Source organism: Lissotriton vulgaris, chromosome 1_1, assembly GCF_964263255.1.
Source record: "Lissotriton vulgaris chromosome 1_1, aLisVul1.2, whole genome shotgun sequence".
Lineage (NCBI taxonomy): Eukaryota > Metazoa > Chordata > Amphibia > Caudata > Salamandridae > Lissotriton > Lissotriton vulgaris.
The window spans coordinates 627,688,675-627,714,393 of NC_141685.1; the positions used below are offsets into that span (position 1 = coordinate 627,688,675).

Here is a 25,719-nt window from a genome sequence, read left to right on the forward strand (position 1 = left end):
GGGGGGGGAAATAGTGCACAGAACGCAAGAGACGCCCTTGGAATGCTTCTGATTACACCTAATTGTTTCAAAGAAAATATAAACTCAAAAACGGCATTCAACTTCAATATTTTACATGATGTGTGATGACAAACCGTGGAGAACCACGGACAGAGTGCCTCTGTCTACAACTAACAAACGAAAGGCACGGCTGTCAGTAATCCAACTGAGGCTTGCCACGATACTTAAATAAATAACAAGGGATAGTACTGTTTGCGCTATATAAATCAAATTACAATACAGCCCCCCCCCCAAAAAAAGACAAGCAGCGGCACGCGCCCCTCTCCCTTTACCCTGCTTACCCCTCGTCCTGCTGGTTTTTGCTGGCGTTTATCTTTGATCCCTCCGCGAATTCATCGACGGAGGCCCCGCCAGAGGGGGCCGCGGTGTATTTGCGTAACTGACCATTTCTTTCATGGTGGCCGAGGCGGGAAGGAGCTACGGGCCCTGGTCAATCGCGAATGGGGTAAAAGCGAAGGAGCCGCTGAGTTTATTTTATTTTATGCGATTTCATATAGCGCTAACATTACCCGAATGTGTCAGAGCGCTTTACAAAAGAACCAGTTGCAATACATAAGGACTTAGGATTACATGAGTTACATATAAGATACAAACAGAAAAAATTGCAAATGTACAAGTTGTAAAGTCACACAAGGAAGAGATACAGTTAGTAAAACATTGCAAATGTACGTTTGTAAAGTCACTCAAGGAAGAGATAACAAATGGTTACACTTTAAGAATCACATAGGAATGGTAGAGAGTACAAAGGTCTGCTACACATACTAGTGGTTAGAGTTATCTCTATATACACTATATTGAATGATGGGGAATGCCAGTGTTCGTTATAGAGGGCCACGGACGTCCATGCGGCAGAACTAAAGCACTAAAGTTAAGCCTCCTGCAGGGTTCTGAGGGCTGGGGTGTGTGTTGGTAATATACTATGCGAGGCACGTTACAGACCGTGATGATATGTTTTTTAAATGCTCTTTTATGACTGCTTTATACGAAACGACATGAGCACCGAGTTACATGAGATGCGATTTCTTATATCGGTGTTGAGCAGTGGGCACACGGTCGGAGTAGGATGGCATAATGTATAGTCCCCGCTGTATTCGAACAGGACTTCCATGCGGGAGCAGAACTATTAGCGCCAGGATACCTTTACAAGTAACAGTTGCGCTTAATAAGTAAATAAATGTATGAACTGGCTTCTAATTACAGGTTGGAGCTGTTGAAGCAATGCTTTTAGGAAGTATGGTTACTGGGGCTGTTTGCAGTTCTCTGGGTTCTCTCAGAGTTCCACCACAGGACAGAGATCTATGGGGCTTCTTCTACAGCACTCATACCGTACAAAGGATGCTGCGCTCTTAGTGTATTGGACATTAGGACCCTGCTGGGGCAGGGTGCTGTGTTCACAGATGCACGGTAACAAGCGTGTCTGATGAGGGCAAGTGATACAGAGCATGGCAGCAGCACAGAAGGCATCCTAGAAGTGTTGTGTACGGGTCTTTACTGGCCGCTGTGCAGGGGCCTTTTAGGTACAGACTCAGATTACTGACGAGCAGCCATGGAGGGTGTCTGGTTGGCGGCTATGAAAGGCCTGAGTCTAGGGGGGCCCCAGCTGCGGCCGCTGTACAGGGTAAGGACTTAAAATGGTCATTTAAGAGCAGAGATGACCATACTGACAGCTTTGTATACTGTCGGTCAGGATACGTCGAGGCGAGAGCCTTAGAGGTAGTACACCCCAATGGACGGTGCCCGCCGAACGAGACATATAGAAAACCATGCCCCAGTCTGCATCTCCAGTGTATTTATTTACCTGTCTGCACGCACTGCCAGCTTCCGGGTGATCTGTGACGTTGCACTTGACGATTGGTGCACCTTTATTGAAATTTAATGAAACATTTTCTCCACACAAATCATTTTCATTGTATTATGTCACTCCCATTTATGCCCAACCAATTTCAAATACTTTGAGAAAAAGCTAGGCCTTTGCCCGTTTCCGGGATGGTTGACAGTTTTTCACGGTTCCTTTCTTTTTTTTGGGGGGGGGGGGAGTTTGCTCAATCCGCGCCGGAACCTGGAATAAATTAGGCACTTTCTCACCTCAGAAACATCAAACACTCACAGAGGATGTTCGAAACACAGGAACACGGAATGGGAAAAATTACGACGATAAAATCTCGGCCCGATTCAAGATCACAGGCTGTCTGCTTTCTCTGCTCTTTTGGACAGAAAAGAGGTGGGTAGGGTTTCACGTGGGTAAAAGCCTCAATTAGACACATTTTACGGGCGCTGGAGGTAGGAGAGGGACGGGGGCGACCGTGTTAGTCTCTAAGGAGCATTTGCGGTCCTTTGTGTGCAGGTCTGCCTAAAAAAACGGCCCTTTTTAAGCAGACTTTTAGCCCCGCTGAAAATGTGATTGTGAATGATAGTCACACAAAGATGATTCCACTCAGCCTTATGTGATGGACTTCAGAGGGTTTCTTATTATCAGTAACTACTACATATGTCTATTTACGAAAGGGTTTTGTTTCGGAAAAGGTAGATCATAATATATGTTTCAATGAGGGCAACCTAAAATACCTGATTGCGTTCACAATACAAAACAAGGTTAGTGCGCGAAACCGAAACCACGGTTGTAGCGCAGGAGACGCCGTGCGTGTGCACGTTGGCTGTCCCTGCGCAAGCAGAGATGAGAAGACACGCCGAGCCGAGGTAGGGGATGTGTGTCTGTAAGCGCGGGGGGGGGTTCTGTATGTATGTGTGTGTGTGTGTATCACAGTGTACGCACGGCGGCGGCCGGCGGGGGGGGGGGGGGAGGAGGAGAGTGGCTATGTTCTGTATGTGTGCGTGCGTGTGGGTATGCGCGGCTAGGGGGGGTTTCTCTCTGTGTGTATGCGCGGCGGGGGGGGCTCTCTCTATGTGTGTGTGTGTGTGTGTATGCGGGGGTGTATGTGCGTTTCTGCTTCCAAGGAGCCATGGGAGACAGGAAGCGCGCGTGACCTGATCCTTTTACGTGCGCATGCACATCACTTGTCTCCTGTCTCCCTTGACTCCTTGAAAGCCGGAATGATAGCAATAGTCTCGCTCTGCGACAGCAGGCCTTTGGCCTGCAATCGCAGGGCGAGACCTAAAAAAGGACTATGTGTATGAAAATGCATGTTCTATTGCAAGACTGCCTCTGCAGTTGTGTGCATATACCAGTGCCTACATTAAAGCGGTGAGCTGAAACATGAGGAATTAAACTCTACTGTCATCAACAATTGCCTAGATAAATCAAGGATAATTTGACAGTCACTGAACCGCGGCACAAGGTGCATGCATGTTCCAGAGTACACTACCAACGCTGCCGTAGATGACGAAACAAGGCACACGTTGTAATAGACAAACTTTGAAGAATACAGGGTTAGTTATCAAAATTAAATCAACTCTGTGTGTGAAAATGCATGTTCTAATGCAGGAATGCCTTTGCCATTTCCTGCATATTCAAGTGCGTACATAAAACTGGGTGCTGAAACAAGAAGAACTAACCTTCTTGTTGCCATTTTCAGCTAAAACTTTAAAATCATATCATATCTGGATTTTTGTTTTAATGATGTAATTTTATTTATAATTTTTACTCTAGATTTCCAAATATGTTCAGGATTTTTCATGTGTTATGTTTTCACTTTCCTACTGTTTCAGTGCTGCATACATACTTTACACGTTGCCTCTAAGTTAAACCTGACTGCTTTGTGCCAAGCTACCAGAGGGTTAAGCACAAGTTAATTGAGTGACTTTTCTGATTCACCCTGACAAGATGTATGCTAAATCATTGAGTGAGACCTCCACCCTTCCCAACTTAATCCGATTTCTTGCAGGTAAACAACTACAGCAGAAATCAGATCCAACAGGCTCAAAACAGAGAAGTTCTCTGGTTTAAAATGGTTAACTGCCATTAGGCTGCAGAGACAATCTACCACTACTAGCATTACTTTTTTCATGAAAATCTGCAACGTATGTTTTCAGTGAAAAGGGTCCTGTGGTTACAGACCCAAAACACCCATTAATTGATTAAGGCATCGCTCCATCCACCTTTGTCTGTTTGCTAGGGTTCAATAAACACAACAGAGGTACATCAATAAAATATGAGATTTCATGAATAAGTAGAACAATACTGAACTAAAACTTTGTAGAAGTTTCCGCTCCATTTGGAATGCCTCATCTAAGAGCTCTCTGTGGTATTAAAGTATAAGTGTCTACAGCGAGCTAGCAGCTGCCAGTCTAAACATTTCTTCCCACTATGTCCAAATAAACTTGCAGCTATACCTCTGGTACTATCCCTTTGCTTTTTAATGCAAATATTTCCTAAATCAAGAGAGATATTCTTGTTTATGGCTTATAGGATAAACCATGGCATGATCTAAGCCTCCAACTCACCCTCTAGTGGCCCTTCATCCTGTATCTCATCATTTTCTGTGTATCTTTAAAACTGGTACAGCCATGAACATGCCCATAAGTGAATTAGTGAATGCTGTGGGAATTTAATTGAATTTAAAAGCAAACATGCATCTATTCCTCTAGAAACATCCTCCTATCACGAAGCAGAACAGGGAGAGAAAATAATAAATAATTTATGAACCTATATTCGAGAGAAAAATGCTACCATTTGGGAAAAAACAAGCAGGTGTACGCTTCCCTTTACTCCTTTATGGGTAGTGACTGTGAATTAAGTCAGTTTTCTTGCATCACTAATGAAAGCTGTCTATTTCATGTCTGACTGGCTCCTGTCAAAAGAGCATGGTGCTAAATAGTTGCTCTCACAGAACTTGCACATTTTTAGAAAACTGTTGATAGTCTACAGACTCCAGGAGTAATGAAGTAGGCAGCAAACACTTCTGAGAACAGGCATGCCCGTTTGCCCAGTTGCTGCCTCCATAAAATACTACTTTTGGACACATGATTGCTTGGCAGAACCATATCTGAGGGCGTCTGCCTGTTGTCTGGCATTTAGAGCTCCGAGTGAATTTTACAGATTCATGCCCTTATATAGGTACAATTCACATTGCCCTTATATGGGCATAGAAATCAATCCCTTATTTAGGCATAGCCCATGCTACCCAAATACAGGCATGGCTACTTCCACCCGTACCAAACGTCACAACGATTTCTTGGAAAATCGGCTTAAGCAGTTAGGGAACTTCCCCTTGCTTGAATATTGATTTGTCCAAGAACTCATGTACTTTGCAAAGAACAACTATTCCCTAGGGGTTCTCTCCTGACGTTCATATGCCTGATTTTACATCAAACGATGGCATTCCTAAACACCTTCAAGGTATAAATATACCTTCACTAGCTCTAGTAAGACACGGTGGTTCGGAGCAGTTCGACTATCTACTTGCCCGACGCAGCTCGCTACAGCAAGTGCCGAACAAAGCTGACTCTCCAGCTGACGCACTGATCAAGAGGCTGTCCTTCTCCTGCCGAGAATCCAGCTCCAGTGTTTCCAAGCTCCCCTTGCGGGGTGTTGGGAAATCGAGTCCCGAGACGGAGATACCAGACCTCCTTCATTCTGACTAGGGAATGGAGCTGGTTAGTACCTAGAGAAACCTTTGGTAGATTCTGGGCAAAAACAACTAAACCTATGCTACACAATACTTACTTCTTCCCTCGTACTAGACTTAGGTTAGGTACATTGGTGTAGGCTTATTTTAGAAGCAACAGTTGAGTATTGTAGCCTGTACATTTATGGATGTATTTTTATATGGCTTAGAATCCATACACTGTTTTTATAGTATTATATATTCTCACTGTACGCATTATACTTTGCTGTCTGCATAACGATTGTAGCAGTTCACTTCTCTTGTATGAGAAAGAAGACTGTTCAATAAACCTTTTTATTGAAAACACCCATCTCTCTATTTCTCTACAACCCTTTTGAAACGAAGCATGCACGATTGACTGCGTGAAATACTTATCTATTGTTTCAAAGACCCTGAGAGATACATTTCCTATTATTGGGAAACAAAGTTGTCATGTTTATGCGGTTGTCAGAAACTAATCCCTTCTTGTGAATTCGAGAAAGTTTCTAGTGACCTCTGAGCTAGCTGGCACTCACTATTAAGTTTAGTATATTCGATAGAGACCTAGTCGACCTCAGTTCTACGTCTAATCTATAGGATATTTTATTCCAACGCGCAGAGCCTATTGGGAATATAAGAACTACACTACACGCCCCTGTCTTTTGAGAAATGTAAAATATTTTTTTCTTGTTCTGAACTCTTTATCTGAGATTCGCTTATGCGGGGAATGAGATTTTAATATCTTTTATGATCAATTTGATAACTTATCTCATTCGTCATTTTTGGATCGGTTGTTATCTGTCATTGAGTAAAAGACAACCCCTGCATAGGTTAGATAAACCCCATAAACTGACGCAACTCTGAAGAACCACTTACGACTGATAAAGTTTAAAAGTTTTAATATAAAATTAAGAAAAGTTGCAATTACAATCCTCTCAGGATAAGATTCAGCAAATATACAGGAACTAGAAGGAACATATATTCCCTAAAGAACCTCAGTCTACAAACGAATACAATTAAAGTCAATTCGAGAATCAACAAATTAAAAAGCATAGATATGATGTGGTTCCGTTGCGTCATCTACAAAAAGAAAGAATACAAGTTAAATCTGTCCCTACTCTATACTAAGTGACATCCCTACTTCGCAAGTTTCTAGTACCCTAAAAAGGTGTCAGCAGTTTGACTCCCTAAGAAGTTCAAACTCTCTTAGCCTCTAAAGGTAACTTAAGTTTAAGAAGCAGTACCCTCTCTGCCTACCCATCCGCTCTCTAAGGGTCCTCGGCCTACTGCTCTCTTGCGCTCTGATCTTTCTGTTCTGCGCTGAGCTCTTGTGCTGCTCTTCTCCCCTGGGTGCTGTCCCTAAATACACAATCACCGTATGGATGGAACGCCCCTTGACGCCCACCACATACACATACTTATGATGTCATCTTCTAGGTCTTTCCATAGCTTCGTCTCTTCGCGTCGTCCGTTAAGTTGACCCTTCTCCTCAGTCGCCATCTTCGTCTTCATTGACATTACATTTGACACTTTCGGAGCAAAGTCTATCACCTCATCAGAACTTCATTCTTTACGGCTGTATACGTAACCTCATTTGGTCCTGTGAATGGTCATTTCAAAACAAGACTCAAATTCCAAGCGTCTCCTCTCACGTTTAGGCAATAAACTTCGTCCAACATTGTCACCTTAAATCTAACAAGAACTAGACTCCTTGGCTCGCACGTTCACATCAAGGCTATTCACGACTCCTGTGAGCCCACTAAATTACCAACAGCGGACTACACTCCTGCGAACCCTTGGTCAGTCAGGTTAAAATCACAAATGACCTAAAACTCTTCTAACATTCCTACAAACTTCTTCTACACAGTATAACCTTTAACACAATTATATATGATCGCATTTAGCAAATCCCTTGCTTATAAGTGAATACATTTTACATAGAATATAAACCTTGATACATAGAATATAATTTTATATTCTCATTTGTTACATCGTTATATATGATCTCTGCACATTTCTTCATGTTACATTTCTCGCCGTTTCTGCATTTAAAGTTACACACGTACATGAATTCTACTTTGCACGTTCTTCTGTTCGTAAGCATTTCTACATTAGCCCACTACGTATACGGGCCTTCTAAATCTGATACACGTTCAAAGTAAGTACAGTTACATTTCCTATATTACTTTGGTCACATCTGTTAACTTTATGCTATAAGCGTCAACTTCACGTTCGATATACATTTCATTCCTACGTTTATACATATGCTTGTAAATATGACTCGGATATACGTTTTATTCAAATTGCGCTCTCTCAGTTCCCCCCTTTGATGACTTTTAGGAGTCATCACTAAATGCAATTTGAATAGCACCTTTACACAGAACTAGTTACATCATTCCCTCTTTTCATCATCTCAAGTGCTCTCAAACTTTTATACTGTTGATCTTGTAAAGCAGCTAATCTCCTTTCTTGTTCTCTCATAGATCTGTGTAACCGGTTCGTCCTATACCATTTATACAATTTCACAAATCCTAACAATGTGATTATACAAATTAATACTATTAATACAGGTTTTAATATATACCATACAATGCTTTTACCAAGGTTGGTAAACCAACTTCCAACCTTTCCTACTCCATGACCTACTTTTTCCCAAACATTTATTTTTGTTAAATCTTCTATTTCTTGATGTATCTGTGTAATATTTCTTATGACCTTCTCAAGTGGTTTTGAATTATCAGGAATATAAGTACAACATTCCTGGACCTTCAAAGCCTTGCAAACTCCACCTTCTTTTGCTAATAGTACATCAAGAGCAAGTCGATTCTGAAGAACCATTGCTCTAATCGATTGCATCTCGCCTTCTATTAACATTAATGACCTTGCAGTACTTGCAGACAATCTATCTACGACTGTAGCTAGTCTCCTGATCTTAACATCGTTAAGTATTAAACCTAACAAAGGAAACATCGCTCCAAATACGTCTCCTACTACTTCTGCATCTCCTACTTCTCTTTTCGTTCTTGTCGAAGCCTTTCCTTCTATGATCGCTAAATCCTTTGCATGATATATTTTGGGGAAGACAATTGCCAAGTAACACGAACCATACCAATTGTCAGGCAGTTTTACATAGGCATTTCTTCCGCATACAAAATATACATTAGGAATCACCTGCAACTCCTTCATGAAATCTTTCGTGTAGTACTCTAATCGAAAAGCATGTTCGCAATTAACTTCACCTACAAATACATTCTCATAATATGTCTTGCTTCGAGTTAAACATAACTTCCCTTTCTGCGTTCTATCCAAAGCTATTGGACCATTGCTCCCTTTCTTTTTATGTGCTTTCTCTTCTTCGGTCCAATCAGTTTTCCACTGTCCTGACATTTTTAGAATCTTCTGCCTTCTGTATCGGTCATCTACTTGTCCTATGAACTTTTTCTCAATCTCTGACACCTTGCAAGTCAGATTATTTCTGCGTGCGTATGATGTATCTAATGTATCCCAAGGAAGGAAGAATTTGGCTAGTCTATCCTCCTTTCTGTAATAGTCCCACTTATTCATTTGTTTATAATTCGGAACTTCAGGCAGTACCGAATCATAATTTGAAAAGTAGTACTCAAATCCTTCTCTACCATAAAATATACTGAGCAGTAAACTACATGTTATCCCATAAGTCAGTGGGAGATGATGATATCTGATGCCCTCATCTACAGAAGCCGGTAATTGCATACATACATAGCAATCCTTAGCCTCCATGGCATCGATATACTCGTACAATAGTTTGGCATATGCATTTGACCTAACGTTTCCCTGTGACTCGTCTACGTGTAATCTACGAGCTTCATCTGCCAGTAACGCTTTTTCACGAATTACATTGCTCTCCTCCTTCTTCCCATCAAGAGCAGGTTTCAAAGTCGTTACAGGCTTTACATCTGCTGTTTCTTTATCACTTTCATGTCCTATTATGTATAATATGGTCACTACTGTAATTATGAGAAAAATTACTACTGCTATTAGTGTACCTATTATGCATTTAGCTTTTCGGTTTGGGTTGCCGTTCTCCATGTTGTCAAACAGCGTAACTCTTTCCTTGTGAAGAAAGTTTTTCAGTTTCAGTCTTTGGTTTGCTTTATTTGCTTTATTTTCCTTCTCAGTTTGTAAAGTGCTCTTTTGTGAACAAAAGTCTCTTTTTCGCAACAATGTCTCTTTATCTTGAACAACAGATAACCCTAACCCTTCTCCATCCTCTAAATGTAGTCCCTAATTTTATTCTTCTTTCCACTCGGCGCTAGGTTATCTTCTTCTTTATAACTTATATACAAAAGTCTTTATACATCAACAATTATTCTCGTACCTGCAGCTTTCACAACAAGTTCCAATAGTTCAAAACGAATGACTTTTTCTTCTTCTTCCGGAATTTGATGACCAAAAGTCGGAAACTGTAATCGATTTAGCACTAGATCTTTGATCCGACTCAAGTATGGGGGTATGGGAAGTGTGAAAGTCAGTAATCCCTCAGTCTCGAGTCCAGGCGTCAACATCCATATCTCCACTGCCACAAATGGATCGAGATCGATTACTTTCACTTCTCTCACTCTCCCAGATTTCTGTCCCCAAGACATCTGCTAGATAAGTCCACTCTGGGGTGGCGTACCTTTTGCAGGGCACACGTACCCTCCTCGATCTTCTTGGACTCTCAGTGCCTGAGTCTGTAGTTTCCTCTTCTTGATCCGACTCTTCAGAGATTGGGACAAGAGTTTTCTCCTGTTGTGCCTTTAAGCTTGGCCTTCTCCTTCTCTCTGGCCAACTAGCTTCGTCACTCCTTGTCCTCCTGCTCCTTGTTCTTGGACTTGTCTCTTGGTCACTCTCAGCTTGTTCAGTATCTGATTCAATCTCCCAGTTACTTTCTTCTCCTGAGGCGACTTCGATCTCACTGGTATCCTGACCTTCGTCGACCTGTTCCGACACAGGTTCAGCCTCTTCGATCACCTCTACAGCTTGGCTTTCCCCCTCTGTGACTTCTCCGCTTTCCGCTGGATTCTCATCCGAGAGAGGAGCTGTTTCTTCTAGAGGTGTTGGCACTCTTCGAGTGTGTGAAGCATGTATCCAATTTGGCAGGCCTCCACACTTCACTGCAGTGTTCGTAACAAGTATGACTTGAAATGGTCCTCGCCAGCGCACGTCTAAGCAGTTCTTCCTGACATGCTTTTTCACCAAAACCCAGTCCCCCGGACTCAGGTCATGGCACAAGTCTTGTGCTGATGGAACCTCTGCAGCCTGGACCTGGAGGAACACAGAATTAATGGCATCAGATAGTCCCTTGCAGTAGTCCAAGATCAAGTCGTCTGTGATGTTCAATAACGCTGCAGTCGGAACCGATGGCAATCTCATAGCTCTCCCCATTAGCACTTCATGTGGAGAGAGACCTGTTTTTCTATCTGGTGTGCTACGTATGCTCATAAGAACCACTGGTAGTGCGTCTGGCCAACTCAGGGATGTTGATGAACAAACTTTGGCAAGTCTGGATTTTATTGTGCTGTTGATTTGTTCTACTATCCCTGAAGCTTCTGGTCGATAACTGCAATGGAGCTTCTGATCGATACTCAAAGCTGAACATAGCATCTTCACTATTTCGCTGTTGAAATGAGTTCCTCTGTCCGATTCCAAAGAGGATGGCACCCCAAACCTCGGTATCAACTCTCTAAGTAACAGTTTTGCTACTGTAAGTGTATCGCATCTACGTGTAGGGTAAGCTTCAACCCATCTAGAAAATATACAGACAATCACTAAAACATATCTGAGTCTGTTGCATTTAGGCATTTCTATGAAATCAAGCTGCATCCTATTGAAAGGCCCCCCAGACCTCCCAATGTGACTCAATGTGACTGGTGTTCTCTTTCCTACGTTTAGTTGCTGACAGATCGCACATCGCTGACATACTGCTTCTGCTGCTACTCTGAATTTTGGGTTAAACCACGTCTGTCTGAATACTCTCACCATAGCATCTCTACCTATGTGTGCTGATCCATGCAATTTCCTTGCCATTGGACTAACAAGTTCATTTGGTAAAACTGCTCTCCCGTCTGCAGAAATCCAGAAATTCATTTCACTTTTTGTACACCCAGCTGTTTCCCAGCCCTTTTTCTCATCATCTGGTGCATTCTCCTGAACACTCTTTAGCTCTTCCCACGTATCTACAGTGTCTAACAACATTGTCAATTCAGTTCTTTCTTGGATTCCCCCCACTTTCACATCAGTGTGAGAATATCCTTGTTCTGCGCAGTAACGCGCTACCTCGTCAGCATAGCGATTGCCCTGCGACACAAAGTCTACATTCTTCGTGTGCGCAGCACATTTGACAACCGCAATAGCTGATGGTCCTTGCAATGCATCTAACAATAGTCTCACGAATTCTCCATTCCTAATGGGAGAACCCGAGGAGGTCATGTAACCTCTTTGAGACCATAACTGCCCGTAATCATGAACTACCCCAAAACCATACTGGCTATCGGTGTATATGGTGACTCGAATTTTGTTACCTGCTAAACAGGCACGCGTCAAAGCAATAATTTCAGCTACCTGAGCGGAGTGTACTCCTTCCAGGCAAGCGGCTTCTACGACTCTGGTAATTGTACAAACTGCATAAGCTGCTCTCAGCTGACCGATATCGTCTCTTACGCATGAACCATCGACAAAGAATATTTCATCGGGGTCAGTCAATGGCTCATCTACGATATCGGGTCTCGGTTTGGTGCATAGTTCAGTCACATCAAGGCAGTCATGATCTGTACAAATTTCATCATCCACATCATTTGGAAGTGGCATCAAAGTTGCAGGATTTAAGACGGAGCATCTCTTTAGGGTCACATTCTCGGCAGCCAATATGACTTGCTCGTAGCGTGTGAGCCTGCTATTCGTCAGATGCTGAGTCTTAGTCCTGGTCATTAACAATTCTACAGAATGCGGCACGTACACCACTAACTGATGTCCCATTACCACGCTTTCAGAACGTTCAATGCTGACACCCGTTGCAGCAACGGATTTGAGACATCCGGGCAACGCTGCGGCTACTGGATCTAATGTAGCCGAAAAATACGCAACTGGCCTACGCGCATCTCCATGTATCTGGGCCAAAACTGCTAAAGCGCATCCCTCTCTTTCGCAGCAGTAAAGCAAAAATGGTTTGGTGTAATCCGGCATTCCTAAAGCCGGGGCGCGACATAAGTCCTCCCTCAGCTGCAAAAACGCCATCAAACAATCTTTGTCCCATGGTACCGGATCACTCACTCCTTTGTGCGTCAGTTGTAATAACGGCTTTGCCTTCAGTGAGAAGTTGGCTACCCACTGTCGACAATAACCGACCATGCCTAGAAACATCCGGACTTCTCTCTGTGTTTTAGGCGCGTTCATTTTCATAATCGCCTCTATTCTGTCTGGAGACACCTTCCGTTTTCCCTTTTCAATCCTATGGCCCAAGTATTGCACTTCAGTAAGACAATATTGCAATTTACTTGGAGACACCTTATGTCCGTTCTTGGCCAAATGATTTAGTAAGGTGATGGTGTCTACTCTGCAAGCTTCCTCAGTTTCTGACGCAACTAGGAGGTCGTCTATGTACTGGACCAGAACTGAGTTCTTGGGCAGTACTAGACTTTCAAGATTTTTCTTCAGTAGCTGGTTAAAAATCGATGGGCTTTCCGTATACCCCTGAGGGATACGACACCATGTTAAAACGCGATTTTCCAGCTTAAAAGCGAAAAGATACTGGCTATCTTCATCTAAAGGAATCGAAAAGAAAGCCTGGCACAAATCTATCACGGTAAACCATTCAGCTTGGAACGGTATCTGAAACAATATCACTGATGGATTCGGTACCGCTGGACAACATGAGACAACGATATTATTAATCTTTCGAAGGTCCTGCACTATTCTGTATTTCCCACTAGGCTTCTGTAAACCCATAATCGGGGAGTTACATGGACTACCCACGATCTCCTTCAGTATTCCCTGTTTAATCATGGATTCGATCACAGGCTTTATTCCTGCAATCGTCTCCGGTGTCAACTTGTATTGTGGTGTTCTTGGGTACTTGGCATTGGGTCTTACCATGATCTTTACTGGTTCTACCCCTTTGATCAATCCTATTTCTTCTCCAGTAAAATCCCACACCTCAGCTGACACTTTCTCCCTCAAATCCTGTGGAAGTTCCTCCACTGTTAAGGTAGGATATAGTTCCACGCATTCCTGCGAGTTTACAACTTTAAAATCGGCATCTTCATCGTTGGTCTGCACTTCTACTCCTTCAGGTGTGCAATGTATTGTGCAATTCAGTTTACACAACAGATCTCTTCCTAGTAAACACACCGGGCTAGAATCACAGATCACAAACTGATGTTCGTCACTGTAATTCCCTATCTTCACTGACACTGGTTCCGTCAGAGGATTCGTCATCCTCTTGTTTGCGACTCCTACCACCTGAATCATCTCTCCTGATATCGGCAGACCTGGGACTACCGCTGATCTCAACGTGGATCTAGTGGCCCCCGTATCCACCAAAAAGGTCGTAGGACATCCAGCTACTTCAGCCTCTACGTATGGTCCTCTCTGATCTACTTCCAGGGCTGCTCCTAAAGTACAGTCTTCTTCCCTATTCACTCGTTGCCCTGTAAGAGGATCAACGTAGTAGCATTCTTCTCCTCCTACGAACAATGGCATTTGTCTATAGGTTTTCCCTCCATTTGCAATGCGAGGCGGTTGAGGAAACGGGGCTCGAGGAGTCTGAGTCCCACCTTTGATAAACTTTCCCTTCGGGACTGTTGCTCCCTTAACCACGTTGTTCTGTACCTCTTCCTCCTCCTGTTCTAATTCCCCTGTCTCGACATTGTAAGGACACTCGCGTCTCCAGTGTCCCACCTCGTTACACTGATGACACCTGGTTGTCCTTTTCAGTGTTGCGATATCTATTCTCGGTCTCGGTCTTTCTTCCTCATCTCTGCTCTGATTATTCTGTTTCTTTGCTGGCGTTCCTGTTCCCTGTTGCCGCTGTCCACCCTTTCCAGCTGATTGCATCTGTACTAACATCAGCTTTTCCTTAAGCTTCTTTGCCTTCGAATCTATCTCATCGCTACAGTACCTTGCATACCTCAGAATCTCATCCAAAGGTTTGTTCTGCCAGCAGATCAAATGCTGTTGAATCATCAGGCTTATGTCCGGTCTCAATCCGAGAACAAACTTCGACACAAACTGTCCTATGTCTTTAGGATCCATTACGTCCAATCCACTGTACTGTTTAAATGCTTTCAGTAATCTCTCATAGAACTCGTGAACGGTCTCTTTAGGCTCCTGAGTTGTTCGATCTATCTTAACCCAGTCTATATCCTGCACCGGCACTTTCTCTTTTAGCCATGTTATTACTCTCTCGTATTTTTCCATGACTCTGTCTGATGGACCGTTTGTCTGGGTATCTCTCGGAGGCTCACAAGTGGGCCATTCAATGCTAAGTTTGCATGCCGTCCACAAATCTCCGGGTACTACGATATCAAACAAAGTGTTCAAATCGATCCACAGTACCTTAGAGATTTTCACGAATCTCTCTACCTGTTTGTACCACTCCACGGGATTCTCTCTAAGCTTTGGGAAAGAATTAGTGAATGCCGCTAAATCCCCCCTACTCCAGGGTACATGAACGTAGTTTCCGTTCGCGATTTCTCGCAAAGGGAAAGCTTCCATTCGCATTAGGTCTGTATCCTGGGACTTCACAAGCGCACTCCTTCTGACAGATCCCCTCTTGGACCATTTTTCCTCCCATCTATCCAGATCTCTCCATATTCTGATACACATGATTAGTTCCCTTATGTGTACTCTTAGCCCAATCGTTCTACGTTCATCTAGATCCCGATCCGTGCAATTCAGCCTATGGTTGGCCTGTAAGGCTTTAGTTCGTGACATGTCTATCATATACTTTTCTGCTAATTCAGATAACTTTTCATGAGCTGCCCTTGCTTTTCGAGTAACATCCTTAGATAAAAACAGTATTTCATCTGGATCGTACAGCTCTAACCTTTCTATTGCTACTGTGCCGTCAATTATTTCATCCAAGTCTGATTTTAAACTCATTACATCTATGCGTCTTGCTTTTATTTCAGCTCTCAGTACGTCAGTCCTAGGTTGTTCTCTTACATCCCTCTCACCTCCACTATGCGCCCTACGCCTAAGCACAGGTGAGTTATGAGGAATTTTTCTTCCATCTCTTTGTTCCCACCTCTCTAGATCCCAAGCTTTTCCATCTTCCCTTGGGGTGTGGTGGAACATTGCTCCATTCCCCATCCCTACATTCCGTCTTTTCGGCTCGGTTTCTCCAGATACGAGATAGGATCCTCCGTGCTGTTCTAAACCTCTGTAACTCGCTTGCTGTCTGGTGTCGCTCAACAAACGATAAGGACCTTCATGGCCCTCCATGCTCCCGCGATCTCGTTCGTGATCACCGGATGTATGGCGAGACGTTTCGCGACTCCCTATATTCCCGTGACTTCGTTCTTGATCACCGGACGCATGGCGAGACCCTTCGTGACTCTCCATGTTCCCGTGATTCCGTCCATGATCACCGGAGGCATGTCGAGACGTTTCACGACTCTCCATGTTCCCGTGATTCCAATGTTGCACATTCTCATCCGGGGTATGGTGTGTGCATCTGAAAGTGTTTCGGTACTCCTGCATCCTTCGTTCTCCCTCACTAAAGGTGACGCGAGGCACTTTCCCACACCCTGCACTCCTGTCGTTGCACATTTGCCTATTGTCACTGGTAGTAGGGCAAGTATCTCCCCTGCTTCCTTGACTCCCTCTCTCCCACTCCGGGCTGCTTTCGCCAGCTCCACAATGAGAGAGGATCTTGTTATCCTGGTCTCTCCACTCTGCTCCTGTTTCTAAACTTTTATTCCGAGCCTCTTCGGCAGTATCCCATTCTTTCAGATACTCCCTTAATTCCTTATAGGATTTCGGTTTCGGTCCCCTCAAATCCATTGATCCTCTTTGACCCCCTTGTTCTATCCAGGGACCCGTTGCGGAATCTAGTGGGGTACTCCGACTCACTGGTGCTAGTATCTGCCTCTGAGGATTCATCGTGTTATTCCTATTCTCCATCTCTGCCCTTTCCCTGTCCCATCTTGCCTGTTCCTCCTGCTGGAACCCCTCTGGGTTGTATATTGACACTATAGGGCCTATGGTAACAGGTACTTGTAGAGCGTCTGGCATTTGGTACGACCTTGCATGCTGTATTTCTGGGACCTTCTGGACCACAAATCTTCCTACTACTTTCTGTTCGGAACTAGATTGAAGTACTTCCTCACCTTTCTTGGTATCCCACTCTGTTACTGGGATCGATTTATATTCCCCCCATCTAGCTCCGTCCCCTTGCTGTAGTACGGGACTTGCGTTTTCGCTATTGTACGAAGGTGGTCTATCTGTTAATAGTCTCTCTATCAGATCCTCCTCTGTCTCGCTATCCTCATCTTCCTCTAGAGGTTTCTTTTCTCCCGTAGCTTCTATCATGGTGAACAGTTTGTCTGCTTCTATCTTTTGCACTCTCCACTTCTTAGCTTCCTCATCCCATTTCGCATCCTGCACTGCCTTTACTGATCGTCTAACTCTTGCTTGGCGCCTCTTTAAATTCCTCTCGTGTGCTGCTCTAAACCATGCACTAAGTGCTTCGAATTGTGTTGGCCTCGGTAGAGGTCTCGTTGCAAGCATTACTGCTTTCAGTTGGTTCAACACTTCTAGCTTAAACGTTCCGTATCTCGGAAACATCAATTCCTTATTCCCTTCTGTTAGCTTATTCCACTCGGAGATCCATAGTATCGAGTGTAAGCCTACATTTACTGCCATATGATAAGCTGGTGTGCCTTCTGGTGGAGCTTCTTCTCCAGCATATAAGTTTCTTCTATTTCTCTTAAAGATTGCCCTTAAACTCTTAAAACACTTCATTTTTGATAATCTACGATTTTCCTTTATTAATTCTCTTCCTTATTTACGTCCCGAAGACAACTACCAATCCCTGTGCGACTCTCGCTAGTCAGCCTATCCCAACACGGTTCTACGCTAACCGACCAATCTCAGCGCGACTCTACGCTGACGTCACTTGTCCCCTCTGCAGCAGTTCCCCTCCTTTCTCAACTCGTCTCGCGGTCTTACATGCGTTTCATTCATACTCCGAAAAATGACTACTTCCGTCCAATTGATCACTTTTCTCTGACTGTACGGCCACAGTCTAACTGTAATTGCTACCTCAACTGGCGAAACGTCTTCCCTCTGACGGTCAGACGCTTGCCTCAACTGATAGGTTACTTACACACAGTAAACATACGACCAGCGTCCGTTACTCATACACTCACTCAAACGCTCCCCCTATCATCGGTCTGTCGGGCGATCAATGGTACCTCATGACCCCCTTTAAATGGTAGACAAATTACTCTGGGTGTTCGATACACCCGAACCACTTAAGTCCTCTCTGGACATAAGATTTTATCCGGTTGCGCGCGCTCACAACCTTCCCTCAATCACACTACAGGCATTCAACTCCGCTTGACATTACAACACAGGTACAACATAAAACACCGCAATCTTACAACGCATGACCCTTATACTCACTCTCGACCGACTCTGCTGCTTTTCTCTCGACGCACCGTCAGCACCGTCTTCGGCAGGGATTCTTCTTCTGGTCGTCGATGACTAGGGACCTTGGGGTAAACTAAACCTGACCTAGGTTGTCTTCCTCAAGAAGAAAACCATCTTTCTCTGCTACCAACTGCGGGGAATGAGATTTTAATATCTTTTATGATCAATTTGATAACTTATCTCATTCGTCATTTTTGGATCGGTTGTTATCTGTCATTGAGTAAAAGACAACCCCTGCATAGGTTAGATAAACCCCATAAACTGACGCAACTCTGAAGAACCACTTACGACTGATAAAGTTTAAAAGTTTTAATATAAAATTAAGAAAAGTTGCAATTACAATCCTCTCAGGATAAGATTCAGCAAATATACAGGAACTAGAAGGAACATATATTCCCTAAAGAACCTCAGTCTACAAACGAATACAATTAAAGTCAATTCGAGAATCAACAAATTAAAAAGCATAGATATGATGTGGTTCCGTTGCGTCATCTACAAAAAGAAAGAATACAAGTTAAATCTGTCCCTACTCTATACTAAGTGACATCCCTACTTCGCAAGTTTCTAGTACCCTAAAAAGGTGTCAGCAGTTTGACTCCCTAAGAAGTTCAAACTCTCTTAGCCTCTAAAGGTAACTTAAGTTTAAGAAGCAGTACCCTCTCTGCCTACCCATCCGCTCTCTAAGGGTCCTCGGCCTACTGCTCTCTTGCGCTCTGATCTTTCTGTTCTGCGCTGAGCTCTTGTGCTGCTCTTCTCCCCTGGGTGCTGTCCCTAAATACACAATCACCGTATGGATGGAACGCCCCTTGACGCCCACCACATACACATACTTATGATGTCATCTTCTAGGTCTTTCCATAGCTTCGTCTCTTCGCGTCGTCCGTTAAGTTGACCCTTCTCCTCAGTCGCCATCTTCGTCTTCTTGCTGGTGACTTCATTGACATTACATTTGACACTTTCGGAGCAAAGTCTATCACCTCATCAGAACTTCATTCTTTACGGCTGTATACGTAACCTCATTTGGTCCTGTGAATGGTCATTTCAAAACAAGACTCAAATTCCAAGCGTCTCCTCTCACGTTTAGGCAATAAACTTCGTCCAACATTGTCACCTTAAATCTAACAAGAACTAGACTCCTTGGCTCGCACGTTCACATCAAGGCTATTCACGACTCCTGTGAGCCCACTAAATTACCAACAGCGGACTACACTCCTGCGAACCCTTGGTCAGTCAGGTTAAAATCACAAATGACCTAAAACTCTTCTAACATTCCTACAAACTTCTTCTACACAGTATAACCTTTAACACAATTATATATGATCGCATTTAGCAAATCCCTTGCTTATAAGTGAATACATTTTACATAGAATATAAACCTTGATACATAGAATATAATTTTATATTCTCATTTGTTACATCGTTATATATGATCTCTGCACATTTCTTCATGTTACATTTCTCGCCGTTTCTGCATTTAAAGTTACACACATACATGAATTCTACTTTGCACGTTCTTCTGTTCGTAAGCATTTCTACATTAGCCCACTACGTATACGGGCCTTCTAAATCTGATACACGTTCAAAGTAAGTACAGTTACATTTCCTATATTACTTTGGTCACATCTGTTAACTTTATGCTATAAGCGTCAACTTCACGTTCGATATACATTTCATTCCTACGTTTATACGATATGCTTGTAAATATGACTCGGATATACGTTTTATTCAAATTGCGCTCTCTCACTTACATCATGTCATTGAACCCCATTATCTGTCCCAATTGAATAGTGGTAGTATCCCCCACATATAAATCCATCACTTGTAAAGGCTCATAAAGGAGTCTTTTATATAGAGATTGGCATTATAGACAAGTCCTCTTGTACCCTTCAGGGGCTATAATTGTATTAAAAGTTAATATCATTCAGGGATAGGTGATCCATAAATGACTTGATTTTATCTTAGACCTACCAGTCTCAAAATGCTTTTTTTTATCTTTGTGCATGGGGGAAAATGTTCTGCCCAGGGTCATTAAGTGCAGTTTTGCTCCAAAAATAAAACGTAGCTTTTTATTTCATTTTTTTATTTTTTTTTTTGAAAATCTTTTTATTAGCAAAGTTGAAGAGCAACAACAGAATATAGGTGTGCTTATACAATACTAGTAATTATTTCATTACCTAAAGCAGCATTGCTAAACCTGAAAGTATGTCTAAGTTAGATAAACCTAACGAGGACTGAAGACTAAGTGAGTTACTGCACATGACTGACAATCCCCTGTGAATGTCACCAGTTTGAATCACTTGAAGACATACTGAAAGTTCCACCTTCTGAGTTCAGCCAAATGAATACTATTAAAAAATGGGTAAAAGTATCATCTTTGTTTTACACTTACAGACAGTAGAAGTATGGTATGAATCACTGTATAAAACCAAAGATATTATTATTGCTATTGTCATTATAACTATTGCAGAGAGGTCTTTGATATGTGCCACTAGTGGTGCCACCACTACCAATGAAGTGGCAAAATATTTCACACATTTTGTAGGCTGTATTAAAATTGAGAGTTTATAGTAGAGCGGCACCCATCATACTGAGAGTCAAGAAGATTGCAAAACAAGGCATGCTTATTTCATGAATAGTTTGCAGTAAGATCAGTTTTGTGACTACACTCAGTTGGAGATCAGTAATTGTGCTTTCTTAACCCTTCATTAAGGAGAAGTGAGTGGACCTAGACAAGGAACAGAGCCCTGTGATCACTATGCTAATGGCCTGTGAAGTCTTGTTGAGAAGCCTATGACAAAAAATGTCATAATGTGGTCCAAAATGTTTGCAGGATTTGGATGACTTTGAAGGATTTTGCAAAGCACTGCTCAGGAAAACTTAATGTAGCACCCAGTGCAAACCAGAATAAATTGTTAAAGCTGACTCCAGGTCAGGATTTAGGACCTAATTTAGATCTTAGTGGAAGGAGGGGGTACTCTCCCTTCCTCAAGTAACGAGTAAATGCCACTTGGCTGTCATTTACAAAGCAGTGGTGGAGGTGGTGACATTGCTGACTAGATGACATTTTCAGGGTTCTACCACTTGGCAGCGGCCCGCTGAATCCCCAACAATATCAGGTATGGGTGGTGGCAAATGGTGACATATCTAGTGAAGGTAGAAGGATGGCAATGGGGTGGTGGGTGGGGTTGAGTTTCTCACATCACAGCTGGTGGTAGCGCCCCATTTTCCTCTCTGTGTAATCACAAAATCTGCAGTAATTCTACCCGGCCTGCTGGTATTATGCATTACGTCGGGCGGCACCCCTAATGATTCTATAACTCCTGGGAAGCGACAGAATCCTCTTTTCGCTAAATTACCTCAGGGCCCATTAATAATCTCAAATAGTACATTGCCAGGGGTGAATAAACACCACCTGATGATGGCAATTCCAGCCTTCTCTTTCTGTAACTTCTGACATATGTGGTTCCTTTATGCGTACTTCAAGGATTCCAGATCCAGCATTTCCCCCACTGAAGCAACATTCATATGTGGTGCGTGTAAGTGTGTTCCCAAGGTTCCTCTTTGACAAGGGTTCAATGATTATCCCACAAAAGAATTAACCGCGTGCCTTTGGATCTCTGAGTCCTAGGCAATCCGATGGAATTCTTTGGCATAGCATTGTCTTGCATTTGTTTGCATCGGGTAGGAATTACATGGGTGGCGTATGAGTGTTCCCATCCATCCACATGTATTTTGATGCAAAATCAGATTTACAAAGACGTGTAAACCTGGGTTTGTGCCAAAATGGTGTGCCTACCCGACAGAGGGATAACAAAAAAAAATATCTTTATTTCTCCTTGTTCTTTCCTCTTTTCATGTGTACTGCATGCAAGCAAAGTTGCGGCACTGTGTGAAAAGGAGAGCACAAATGCTTCATATTTACAAAGATATGAAGCATTTCTGCTCTCCCCTTGCACCATACTATAAGGATTCCTGCGTTACAGGCAGGATTCTTTGTGTGCAGGAAGGGATGCATTCCTGCATAAAAGCAATCCTTAGAAACATGTTTCTCTTTCTAAGTGAGCTGCAGAATGCATAAAGACATTTTTCCTTGTTACTGGGGAAGATGTAGTATTTCGATGCATTTTACTAGCTTTAGTAAATCTGGAAATGCGTCAAAATCCATGAATGGAACAACTCCCAGCTTGAAATGTTACACAGAGCAAGCAGCTATGTTGCATTACATTTCTTTACAAAGCACCAAAAGGTTGCACCCTTCAGTGGATTTGTAAATATTAGTGAAGCCTGCATGTTGTCCTTGTGTCACCTTAAACAATGCAAGAACAACACAAACGCTTCATAAATCTGTGCCTAAATGTGAAATCAACATGAAACTCAAGTTTAGAGAGAAATTATAAAAATAAACATTTTAAGTGTACTCAATAACAGCCAGATTCATCATTGTCCCGTTTTGCGAGTCCTTAATAGCGAATATTAAGGAATCGCTATTAAGGACTTGCAAACGGGATTCATGTAGGAATCACTAAATAAATTGCGATTCCTACACATTCCTTATTTGCGATTAGCAAATATAAGGAATAACTACCCATTCATTCCTATGGGCCTAAAGGCCCATAGGAATGAATGGGTAGTTATTCCTTATTTGCGATTAGCAATTTGCTAATCGCAAATAAGGATGCGATTTCAAGGGTGCCAGGGATGTCCAAAGGACACCCTGTAGCACCCCTGAAATGTAATCTACATTGGTGTTGCGCACACACATGTCCAAAGGACATGTGTGTGTGTAACATGCAACTTAGAAACATGCATTTAAATTAATTTTTCTAAGTTTTCGCTATTTACCACGAGGTTTGACCTTGCGGTAAATAGCGGCTCAAAATTGCGATTTCGCAATTTTAAAATGGTTCCTGTATTGCATTTAATGAATCTCAAAAAAAGATTCCTTAAATGCAATTCCTCGCAAATGTGCGAATTCTTTATTAGCGAATTTTGCATTTGGGATGATGAATCCCAAATGCAAAAATTGCACTCGCAAAGGGCCAGATTCTCAGAATCTTGCCCTTTGCGAGCGCAATTAAGCTTGATGAATCTGGCCGAAACTTCCTTAAAAGAACATTTGTTTTATATTAGTCAATAATCATGTGTAAACTATTTAGTGATTTAATAATTTGTTTTGCTTTAAACGTTAGCAGGTACATAACCATGAAAAAAACTACAATATATGATCCAAGTGAAAAGTTACTTTGCTACATTTTCAGAGTGTTAACATTTGTCTGATGTGCAAAGTTCACCAGTTATACATGGCAATCAATCATAGGTATCTCTTACCTCTAAATGTTTTAGCGTGAATGCTATTTTCTCAAGTTGGTAAAGTGTAGGTGGCTTTGAGTTGATCGCAGCAGCTATAACTGGTGAGTTTACAATTTCCTTTGGTCCAGATGAGTCATTGCTATTTTCTGATAATTGATTGCTTTTAGAGGGTGCAAGCAACAGCCCAATATTCTCATACCGCACAAATACAACTGCTACCATGCCTGTGTAGATACAAAACATTTCAGTTAATTCAAAATACCAACATTTAAACAGAGTGATGGACTTAAAGTGCAACATTATACACACTTTTAAATGGTCTCATAGTGCGTCCCTGCCCCTGCCGCGCCCGCCCCTCAGCACGGTGAGCAAGTCTCACCTTGTTTTAGGATGTTTTGTCCATAAAGTATGGAATTATACATGCAGGACCATCATGTAATACGAATTCGGCCCACAGTCGGAGCCGAGTAACTTGTATGGGTAAATTAAATACTAGTCTGTGTGTTCTAAAAGGGGCCATGCACGCCATATTAACAACTTTGGTGGTTGCCCTATCTAGAAAGCACTGCCAGCGACCAATACCCGAATCTTTGTGCAAAGCAATCGAAAATCAATTGTGTAACGATGCAACAGCGACACATTATTAGTTTAGTCCACGTGCAGGGAAGTTAAAAGGGAAAACTTGGAAAAGGGGACACAAGCCGTTTGAGGATGATTCCAAGTCGTATGGCATTGCAAAATAATGGAGAATATATCAGAGAGGTGATTGCCCCTGTCTAATGTTGGTAAATAAGGTGACAATCTATTATTTCTTCGGAACGCTAGGTAAACACAGCGACTTGTATTATTACCTTCTTCAGTGAATGCTTCTTTCTTCTTTGGGTAAATCTTTACATAGTCTCCTTCCATGTATGTGTGGGGATGCGTATGTCTCATGTGGTGCGAGTCGAAAGCAAAAACTTTGAGCTCTGAAAAGGAACACAAACACAAACATATCAACAGTTTAAAAGTTCAAAGTTAAGGCAGCACATAAAACTTTATCACAACCAGTTGTCAAAAGCAGTGCTTGATTTGAGGCGGTGGTTGCAGTTGGCGCCCACCAGCACTCTTTTTTGGAGACCGGGAGTTATTTTTCATGATTGAAGATTTGAACCATATTGAGAAAGAGAAAGGTCGAAAAGGGGAAAAAATAAGAAGAGAATAACCTACAAAGTAAAAGAAGTAGAGAACACAGGGAGGAAAAAGAGCCTCAAGGTGCAGGGAGCGCTGGGTGAAAGGTACAAGAGGCATGAGACAGGCTTGGTATTCTATGACCCCAAATAATCAATAGGACCGGCCAGGAGCTTCTGAGGAAAACTCTGGGTGGGGAACTTATTATTTTACAAACACTGGTTTCCACTGCACAAACACAGTATCCAAGGTCCTCGTACTTTAGAGGAGTCTTCCTACCTGTCGCCCATTACTAAAGATCTTGGGCCTCATTTATGAGGCCTTGCGTCAGCTTTGCACTGCTGATGCGTCACTTTTTGTGACGCATCGGCGGCGTAAAACATGCACCTTTTGCGCCATATTTAAAAAGTGACGCATCCAGGTAGATGCGTCACTTTTTAAACCCCTGCGCCACGTTATACCTGCGCCAGGTATAATGTATGCAGAGGGGGCGTTCCCCCGCAAAAAGCCTCGTAATAGTGATGCAGTGAAATCTATGAGATTTCACTGCGTCACTTTTAGGACGCTGTTGCGTCAAAATCTTGTGCCTGCCTCACAGCAGGCGTAAGACTGACACAAGCCCTTTCACATGGGGCTTTCCCCATGTGAAAGGACGCATTGCTGGAGTTGCGTCACTTTTGTGACACACTCCAGCAATGCGTCACGTTTGCGCTTACAGATACGTCAGAAATACTGACGTATCTGTAACAGCTTGCAACATGATGTGTCATACATTAAATATGACGCATCATTGGTGTCCCAAGGAGTGCGCAGTGAAAAGTGACGCATCGCTGTTTTCACGTAGCGATGCGTCACTTTTCATAAATAAGGCCCCTTATCTTATAGACTGTTCTCTGACTTTACTATAACGTATCGTTGTGATTTCACTATGTCCTCTATAGTATGCCTGTAATGTATCATGGAT

The 25,719-nt window shown here is 42.7% G+C and overlaps 1 protein-coding gene across 1 annotated transcript in view; it reads right to left on the reverse strand.

The window, feature by feature from the left end:
- The window catches only part of ADGRL4 (adhesion G protein-coupled receptor L4), a 658,778-nt gene that overhangs the window by 318,498 nt on the left and 314,561 nt on the right, over window positions 1-25,719 (reverse strand). Inside the window, exons 8-9 of the mRNA XM_086954235.1 lie at window positions 24,437-24,553; window positions 23,604-23,809 (exon numbers count right to left, since the gene is read on the reverse strand). Coding sequence (XP_086810361.1) covers window positions 23,604-23,809; window positions 24,437-24,553 — 323 coding nt within the window. The remainder of the gene's footprint in view (window positions 1-23,603; window positions 23,810-24,436; window positions 24,554-25,719) is intronic.